Raw genomic sequence first — 9,417 nt, 5'->3', positions numbered from 1 at the left:
CACAGACACAAACACACCAGAGAGCCTCTCTCAGCCACCAGCTGAGCAACAACCCAGGTACCACTGAGAGACTTCACCGTCTCGCAACAGTAGGAGTCAAAAAATGTTGCAGGAGCCACTATCCAAACAATTACCGACCGCTGAGACACTGACGTAGGGAGGTTTGTCATACGCGCCGTGTCAGTTTCAAAAGCGTGTTTATTGTATTGAAAACACTTCTACGGCTTTGCAGAGAGCCGAAACATGTTGTTGTCAGAACAAAAAGAATTGCGGCCGACAGAAAACGACGGCAACCTCTCCATCTCTGTTACAAACAAAAGTGATACCAAGTAGGTGATATTAATTATTCCCTGGCGCCAACGACGCCTGGGTGAAACACACACACACCTCCTAACAAGCGCCACACACTCGCAACACTCGCTTCTACAAATGCATTTATATTATATAGAGTAGTTGATGGGATAGAGCACATAAAAGCAAAACTACTCAGCCGTATGTTGGTAAATGCAAATGTGGGCCACTTATTTTCAGAGGTGCAGTTCAATGGAAATACGGTATTAATTTGTACCCCCTGTGTTTGGTTAGCTGATTTATGATGGTAGGAGGCCTTCAGGGCTCCATCCTTTGATCTTTGAACTGCGAATCAGCATTAAAATCAAAATGGCATCGTTGCATCCAAGTACAGAGTGCAAAGTTGCCTATGATTTAATTTGTTGAATGTGACGATAAAGGACTCATTAGAATGTGAAAGGAGGGGGAGGCTCCCAGATTTCTATGTACTTTTTGTTAGCATCCCTGAATTTGTCAAGATATCTCGATGGCAATCAATAAACTTTGATGTTTAAAAAAGGAAGCATCAAAATCCCCAATACATAAGCCTGATCAAAAACCTCTACCAGTAAGATTGGTTGGCCCGTGTAGCTGTCGATCAACAGCCGAAACCAGACTGCACCTGATTGGGCTGCTTAGCTGTCCATCAAAAGGCTGAGCCCTGGGGGCCTAAAGCAGTACTCAAGGCCTCATTGGACGGGCATGGATGCAGGAGAAAACACAGCAAAGAGAGAGAGAGAAAAAAGGGTCTTTTGTAGAACAAGCAACAGATAAGAGGGGAAAGGATAAAAGGCTCCGTGCAAGGAGAGGTTCTTGGGGATTCTTTGCTCGCTGGAGGAGTCCAAAAGAACCAAAAGGTTTAGCCAGGACGGCAAGGAGCAGCCGCGCCGTTGGGCAGGTAAGAAATCCAATCACCGACGTGGCTCGCCAGCCGTGAGGCTTCATTCGCGGCATTTATCGTCAATGTAGGTTGCAAGGGGGGAGGAGGGAGGGTTCTTGATCGGAGTATGAGTCAAAAAACGATTTAGACATATTTATAACGTATTGTTTGTATATCGTGTTTCTTTTGTTAAATTAAAGGAGATAAAAGCATACGTTAAATAGGGAGAGGGAGGGGGGGGGGGGGGGTGGAGCCCTAAACCGGCGGCGGGAAACCAGGAGGAGGCTTCCGGCACAGCCCCAGCTGCAGAAGGGCGCAGGATGAGGACGTCCAGCGGGCTCACACGATGACGTAGCGCGGACCGAAGCTACCTCGCAGTCACGGTGATGGAGAGGATATGACTGTAGTTTTTATGGTTTGGCCTACATTTTAAGCCCCTTGCCTCTCTGCCAGCTCCCTCTGCACCTCCCCGTTTGAGTTAACCTCCCACTTGTCGCACCTCTCCTTCCACCTGTGCACCATGAAAGCAGCAGCGAGCTCCGAAATACCGCACAGATGGGCGAAGCAAATTTCAAGGTCAGATCACGCTTATGCTGGTCATTATGGTACCCCTTATAAATTCTGTGTGTGTGTGTGTGTGTGTCTCACCGGCTGAGAAGTAGTGATGGTCACACTGTGTTAAGGATTACTTGTGCTGAGTCACAGCTTATATAAAATAACAAAAATACACAGTAATCATTCTGTAAAGCCATACAAACATGCAGACTCTCTCTCTCTCTCTCTCTCTCTCTCTCTCTCACACACACAAGCATATGCACTCAGCAGCAGTGTGTAATCGAACATGATAACGGCATTGATTGCAGCAGACTGATATGGGGATTTTGTGCTATTTTCCTGTCATTGTGGATGGTTATGTGACATTTTATAGCTTTGAGGTGTGTGTGTGTGTGTGTGTGTGTGTGTGTGTGTGTGTGTGTTAGAGACTACAATACATCCTGTGGATTATAAGGTGCAATCTTCCTTGAACTCAGAGGCACTTTGAGGAGAACTTTGGCCGGAACATTGAAGAGAGAGGAGAGAAGCGGGGAACCGAGGTAAAACCGAAGCTATTCAGCTCAAAACTCACCTTTACAGTTATACGACACTTTTATTTTACTCAGCAGCAAACAAACTGTCACATCAGTGTTTTTCTTCTCGTGCAAAAACACGAGTCACAATAAAATGTTGCGTGATTGATTACAGCGGAATTCATTTGAATTACTGTCAATGAAGTACAAAAAACTGAGAACTATTCAACGAAAGTGCATGAAATTGAAATGCATATTTATTCTTTTATTCAGTCCATTTTTTTTTTTGCGTTTCTTCTCTATTCTTGTACTTTCACATTTGTTAATGACGGTGGGAATCTCTTTGCCAGTAGAGTAAATAATCTTGCAACAGAAGGCTTTAAATACTGGTGAGTTAACAATTATTTTTTATTATGTTGACTGTGGTCTTCCACACTTTATTCTTGCTTGAAACATAATTATGGGTGACAAACAGTCTCCGGGGCCGGCATTACCTTTTAATTATAGTCTATAGCCATTTGAAAGGTATTAAAGTAAAGTTCAAATGAATTACCAGATAATGCTTTAAACTGCCATTACTCATGGGAACCTCAGCACTGCAGCCATAAAACACCTCTTTTAGTTGTGTTCATGTATTAGATTGTCTGTGCAGTAAAATAACTGCTATTTTTAGGCACTAACTGAGCTAAATGGAAGAAGAGAGAGGCTGAAGGGTTTGTACGGTGCAAATATTTCTCTTTTTTTTTTTCTTTTTTTTTTCTCTGTGTGTCCCTGTGTAACGTTGCATGTTTGCTGGGGTTTTTTGCAGTGTTTCTGTGTGATTCCTAGCTGACTCAAAACGCACGGGGGCATGCACACGCTTGGCTCTCTGTCTGTGTCTTTGCCCTCGCCTGATCTTCACAGCACATTAAACAGGATGGCAATAAACCTCTCATTCACCCAGACACACACACACACACACACACACACACACACACATACACATGCAGACATTTGCTTTGTTTTTGTCTGTGAGAGTACGCCGGAGTGAAGCCTAATTGCTTGAGTGATATGAGGAGCGCCTATGAACGGACCGACCTGTCAGCCAGTTTTGGCAGTGAGGTTTGGTTTTGCTCAGATTTGCTCTATTTTTCAATCTTGGATAACTTTTTCACAAGGTTTACTTAGATATATCCTAAATTTAATGTAGGAAAATAAATGTGTGTGTGTGTGTGTGTGTGTCTCGGATCTGTGTTACTGTATTTTAGTTGTATTGTGTGTATGAGTGTGCATGTCCTGCCATCGGGCTTCATTAAGCAGGGAAGGTTTTGAGACCTTTGAGACCTTGCCTTGAGTAAACTTGGTGTTGTTGGCCTTTTGTAATCTGTGTGTGTTTGTGTCAGATGGGGAAACGACGGTTCTCTGGTTTAGAGGTGACACTAATGGTCATGTTCTCCTTGATGTCAGTGACAGCCGTCGCTCTGATCATTTTGTTTGTTACCGGAGAACCTGGGAGCATTAAAGATGGTAGGTGGAAAAAATTCACAAATGCAAGAAGAAACCTTACTATTAAACCAAAAAAACCCAAAACCTCAGCTTCTGCTAATTTAACCAGGTCATCAAACCATTTAAAAACGCATTCTCATGTCATGTGTTCTGCCGTTTGTAGCATTTGCATTCGAATTTGGAGATATGTTTGCTTAACGAATGAAACGGTTACATTTATCATTATTTTAAATTCATCACTTCATGTTATCAGCCCTTTCTTTAATCCAGTTATAATGTGAACTTCATGTATTATGATTTACTTCAATTTTATGATGACGTTTCCATGTTTTGGCAGAATCAACAGAAGTGTTTGTTCCCGAGTGTCCACGAATTCCTCTGGCTGAAAGAGTGGACTGCTACCCCGACGCTGGAGCCTCCAAGGTACGAGCAATCAGCAGTGCCTCGTGTCATTTGTTGAGATTGTTTTTTGATTTTTTTTTTTGTCAGACAGAATAGAAGTTATCTATTATCAATATCACATTTATTTGCACACTGATGAGTCATGTTGGAGTTGTTTCTGAAAGTGACCGTTATAATCACAGCTGGGTTGTGAGCAGCGCGGGTGTTGCTGGAGCCCCATGGATGAACGGAACGTTCCCTGGTGTTTCTTCCCTACCAATCATGGATACACAGTTGAATCGACGGAGCAACCGAATCCTTACGGTAAATCAGGACTGTCCCGAACCAGAGAGGACCCGTGAGAGACGTCAGTTCTCTGCGGCAGCTGTGGTGGTTTTGACCACCGACAGTGGTAATCAGATGATGTCACATGTCGGGACAGTTGATAGGCCAATCAAAACTCAGCCTAGAGGGAGATGTACGGGTCAAATTTCCTTTTACAACAGCAAAAGCTGACTTAGATTGCAAATGGAGCCCATTTAGTTTTAGCAGTGACACAAGACTTGGTCTCCTGTCCTTCACAAGAGTTTTTATTTCGGCCCAAACCAGCAAAATCGGTCCTCAACCTCATCAAGCAGGCTTGCACCTGAATTAACCAGAAGTGTGAGGCACCATAAAACCCCATTTTTCAACAGTAATTGGCTCCAGCAAGGAGGACCAGCTCCATGTCAGACCTGCTGAGAAACACCATAGAAACTTGGTGATGTCTGGTCTGGAATTCATTCTAGAGGTATTGTGATTGAACTCAACATGGTCAGACTGTTTCCATATGCTAGTCATGACTGTAGCGCCACCTAGGGTATGCAGTCAGTAAAGGTGCGAGGGGAAACACAATGGATCATCAGTCACAACAAATGACGTGTGGTATTTTATTGACGGAGGACTTGTAGGGTAAATCCTTGCCTCCCGTCCACTTGTGGCACTCTTTTTCCTTTGTTCACTGGCTGATGAACATATTTAAATGACTGTTTCCCTTATTTGCATGCTAACTGGAGACTCCAGTAGGCCTGTCCTCCTCACATCTTCTGTCTTTTGCACTTGCTTTGCCTAAGGCACGTCTGTGTGTGAAATATGACATGAATGGTGTATCAGAAAACATGATTGACTTTGCTGAATGCAGGTTTTTCTATTTTCTGCTTGAATTCTCTACCTTATGTGAGCCGACTCGTGTGAGCAATGGAAGACGCAAATTTTGACTTTTCACAGTCTGAACTCGAACACTTTCAACAAGATTGGAATTGCAAAACAACAATGACAACAGCAGCATAAAATTATGCTGCCAAAGTTCCATCCTGTCAGAAGTGTGCCAACTATTCCTCACTGTCTTCATCAGCTCAGACCTTCAGTGGGAATAAGTAGCAAAGTTCAAGAAGCGTGCAGCTGTAATTTGAAGAGGTGCATCTTTTCATGTCTCTATGAATCATGACTCAGAGAGGCTGAGCTCATTTCCCCCCTGTGAGCACTCTCAGGTAACCAGAACCTCCTTGTAGAGCTAAAGGCAACGTTTAGATACAAAGACGGATACGTTTGATGAGATTGAACTGAGAGGACGATCGTCTAAAAAAACTAACTTATATAGTTGTTTCACAACACAGCCACGAGTCATATCCTCCTAGCTCAGCTGATAAAGTGCAATATTTCCATTTTCTTATCCATCTCAAATATCAAACCCAATATACAGGAACATGATCAGGGTCGGAGTCAAATAAACCAGATGAAGACACACCCCCCCCCCCCCCCAAATATGGAAGTTCTCCCCCTCGCATAATTTTCTTAAATTATTTTACATGTATTCCACCATGATGTTGCTCAAGGCTATTATGCAAATCGCCTACATTTATCTCAGAGGCAACTGAGGACTTGGGCTCTGTAAGCATATTTCACCCTTTGATCATGTGGGTAAATGGATAACTGGGGAATACATCAGTGTTTGAATCCCACTTCACCTGATGAATGTGATGTGCAGGAACCCAAAGTAGGAGGTTTTTGTGGTTTCTCTTCATCGTCACTTCTCAATCATCTACACAACACAAATAAATGTTTCTCATGTCGTAATTAAAAGTGCTTTTTTTTTTTTTAATGTCTTTACTGAAATAGTTGCATGTTTGTGTGAACCATTTGATCTGACTAGAAATCTCTAGTATCAACACGTGATATTTTGAAGATAATCAGGTTGTAATTTGCCTTTATTGTTAAAGGCATTTGAGGTGTGAACTGATGATCCATAATTTTAATGTAACCACCTGATCTGGAGGTTCCCGTGTGTGTGTGTGTGTGTGTGTGTGTTAAATATTGCACAGTAACCCTCAGTGGCCAGCGTGAGTGAGCTGACAAGCAGTTAGCAAGCACTAAAGCCACTTGAGAAAGATGATAAAACTTTACTTTCAGCTGTAAAACACATCATCTCTGCTGTTTCTGTCCTCTCAGCTGTGTCTTTGCTCAAGTGCACTAAGCTGATGAAAACAGTTGTTATTCATCTCCAGAAGTTTTATCATGCATGTTTCTATTCAGAATAAACCACAAGTATGTGGTGCTACATCTTGACTCAGCTATGTGATGTGTGTGTGTGTGTGTGTGTGTGTGTGTGTGTGTGTGTGTGTGTGTGTGTGTGTGTGTGTGTGTGTGTGTGTGTGTGTGTGCCAACTGTTAAAATTCCAAAAATCAAACAACCTTCATTTGTCGTTGTAGAAAAAGACGGCATGGTTCAGAGTAGCGGCCATCCAGTAACACAAGGCTCACTGGTTCTGAATACTGAACCCTGAATTTCTCCTCATGGGCAGGTTGGGGCCTTGGATGGCAACCTCCAACGTGTGTGTGTGTGTGTGTGTGAAAGCAACATTGCAACGCACTTCAGGCAGAATAGAATTCGTTTACCTGTGGTCTCCACAAGGTTAGGATCTGAAAATTTTCATGAAGAAGGAACAAAAGAATACACACATTATTCATCTTTCGTTTGGGTTCGGCACCTTGATGTGACGTGTATATACATTTTTTTTACTACAGTCTAACCTTTATCCGGCCTTTTGTTGCGTTTGAATTGCAGTACTGAAAGCCCATCTGAAGAGAATGGCATCACCCTCGTTATTTGGGGCAGATTTACAAGAGCTGTCGCTTCACGCAGAAATGCAGTCAAACAGACGCCTTCGTTTCAAGGTACACACTCACATGAACCATCCTTCTCTCTCTCCTTTCTGAGAGGAGAGCGTGTTTTTTGCTTGTACACAAGTTCGTGCCCCCATTCTCACACACACACACTTCAACACGGAATGGCAAATTGTAAGATAAACACTGTCTTGTCAAATTAATTTCAAAAGCATTTTTATCAAAGCATATTTAACACAAATACTTTACCGAATAAAAGAGGACAAGAATAGCGATGTACACAACAAGGTACAAACAAAACTGGGCCATATGAGGTTATACTCTCTCTCTGTCTCTCTCATACACACACACACACACACACACACTCTTTCATTCTTCTCAGATCTATGATGCCCACAGGCAGAGGTTTGAGGTCCCCCATGAGCATGTCAGCAGCTTGAACAGTCACCCATCCAGCCCCATCAGCCACACACTGGAGATCACACACAAACCCTTTGGCCTCACTGTGCGCAGGAAGGAGAACAAAAAAGTCCTGTGAGTGCTCGCCATTCATTTTATCTCTGATTGTATTTGATGTTGCATGAGGACAATAACACATTCTTTGAGCGTACTTAGTAAAGTCTGCTGTCCACACGGCAGTTAATGACATCATGCTCATCCAGGCATGCGGCGTTCTACGCCATGTTTGGCTGAGACAAGTCACTGAGGGAATATGATTACATTAGGAATGTAATTCTGCAAGGTGTTTCCACCATTTTGTGTTGTAATTGTTGAAGCACATTAAAATAAAACAACAACAAAAAAAAACGGTTACAGTACCAGAAAATGTTTATAAAACAGGCGAAGCTGTCAAATTTGAGACATAATTAACCTTGTCAGCTCTAGGGGTTCTGGAGGTCAGTAATCTAGTCTAAAAAGACAAACGCAAAATAAATCAAGACGAGACCAGTAACTATCAGGACTGTAACGTGTAGTAATGTGTAATCTGGGGCTCCATGAATGTGCACAACCTCAGAGAATTATTCTTTTTTTCTTCTAGATTAGACAGTGGATAACACCATGATATGGATGCTCCTCTTCACAGAAGTACCAGTGACTCCATTCAGTCACTTCTTGGCTAGAACTGGAACATATTTGATAGAAATACCAAAAAGTTCAAAGGCTCTTCTAAGGATAGGACCGGGAGGACACCTGTCCGGTGCGCTTGGTGCTCAAAATGTTTTGGGGTTTTATTTATGAGTGTTTCATGGCCCTGTGGGGGCTCTGAAGAGCTTTACTGGTTAAGAGTCAGTTGTCAATAAATCGATTGGCTCAGAGGACATATGACACTGCCCCGTGTAGCAGTGGTTCACCAGTGTTCACGTCACCCCAAGCATACTTGAGGAGCCAAATGTGACGAGATGTACACGCGTGTTACAGGAAAATGTAGCTTGTGTGCTATTATTGCTGTTAGGATGTGCTGAGCAGAAGCATTTTCAGTTGAGATTTTCTCCAGACGTAAAAACGCGGTAGCAGGCAGACAATCGCACAGCCGGAGGAGCAAGCAAAGGCTTTCACCTGGATTTGATAACAGTACCCGGTTAATGACGTTCACTGTCCTTCAGTATCCACCCCAACACAGCGCTGATGCCACACGTCACATGACAACCTTAGGTTTTGCCACCACAATGCTGCATTGTTGTTGTTCTCAGTATTACCAATATGAGCGGTTGATGACAGCTGGATGGACGTTAGTAACCATTAAGTTATCAGATAACTTAAACTTGACTTGGCTTTCACTACCTGGTGTTCACCGCTTATGTGAAGGTCACCAACACTAACAGGTGACCGTCTGAGTTTTGCCCTGCAAGAGCTCTTTGTGTTTGTTACAGCAAAACTTTGTCACTGGCTCATGAAAGCACCAGTTAGCCCCAGAGAGCCTCTTATGTGAAGGACCCTGTGGAAGCCGATTGGCCCTTTCAGTTACATGAATTATTTTCACAAAGAAAAGTCTCTTGCATGTTTCCCTTTCAACGTGAAATAAAAAAAAAACAAAAAAAAAAACAACTCAAATTTCAGGTTCTTTAATTGTGAATACTGACAACTGATTTAATTTGGGGAAAAAAAAGAATA

General features: G+C 42.8%; 1 protein-coding gene across 9 annotated transcripts in view; it reads left to right on the top strand.

Moving 5' to 3' along the window:
- Window positions 1-1,022: 1,022 nt before the first annotated feature.
- The window catches only part of si (sucrase-isomaltase), a 63,610-nt gene continuing 55,215 nt past the window's right edge, over window positions 1,023-9,417 (top strand). For 2 of the 9 annotated variants that reach the window (XM_086215597.1, XM_086215593.1), the window contains exons 1-7: window positions 1,023-1,228; window positions 2,242-2,304; window positions 3,660-3,783; window positions 4,100-4,185; window positions 4,347-4,467; window positions 7,247-7,356; window positions 7,688-7,839. In XM_086215597.1, coding sequence (XP_086071723.1) covers window positions 1,037-1,228; window positions 2,242-2,304; window positions 3,660-3,783; window positions 4,100-4,185; window positions 4,347-4,467; window positions 7,247-7,356; window positions 7,688-7,839 — 848 coding nt within the window. In that variant the 5' untranslated portion in view covers window positions 1,023-1,036. Of the gene's footprint in view, window positions 1,229-1,482; window positions 1,787-2,190; window positions 2,305-2,950; window positions 2,991-3,659; window positions 3,784-4,099; window positions 4,186-4,346; window positions 4,468-7,246; window positions 7,357-7,687; window positions 7,840-9,417 lie in introns of those variants that run through there. The other 7 variants (XM_086215594.1, XM_086215596.1, XM_086215600.1 and 4 more) reach the window with 7 other exon arrangements.

This window comes from Aulostomus chinensis, chromosome 10 (assembly GCF_037954235.1).
Source record: "Aulostomus chinensis isolate RoL2024-O1b breed Wild chromosome 10, RoL_Achi_v1.0, whole genome shotgun sequence".
Taxonomy (NCBI): Eukaryota; Metazoa; Chordata; class Actinopteri; order Syngnathiformes; family Aulostomidae; genus Aulostomus; species Aulostomus chinensis.
Note: the sequence above shows the minus strand (reverse complement) of the source record. Positions and strands in the feature narration are given on the sequence as shown.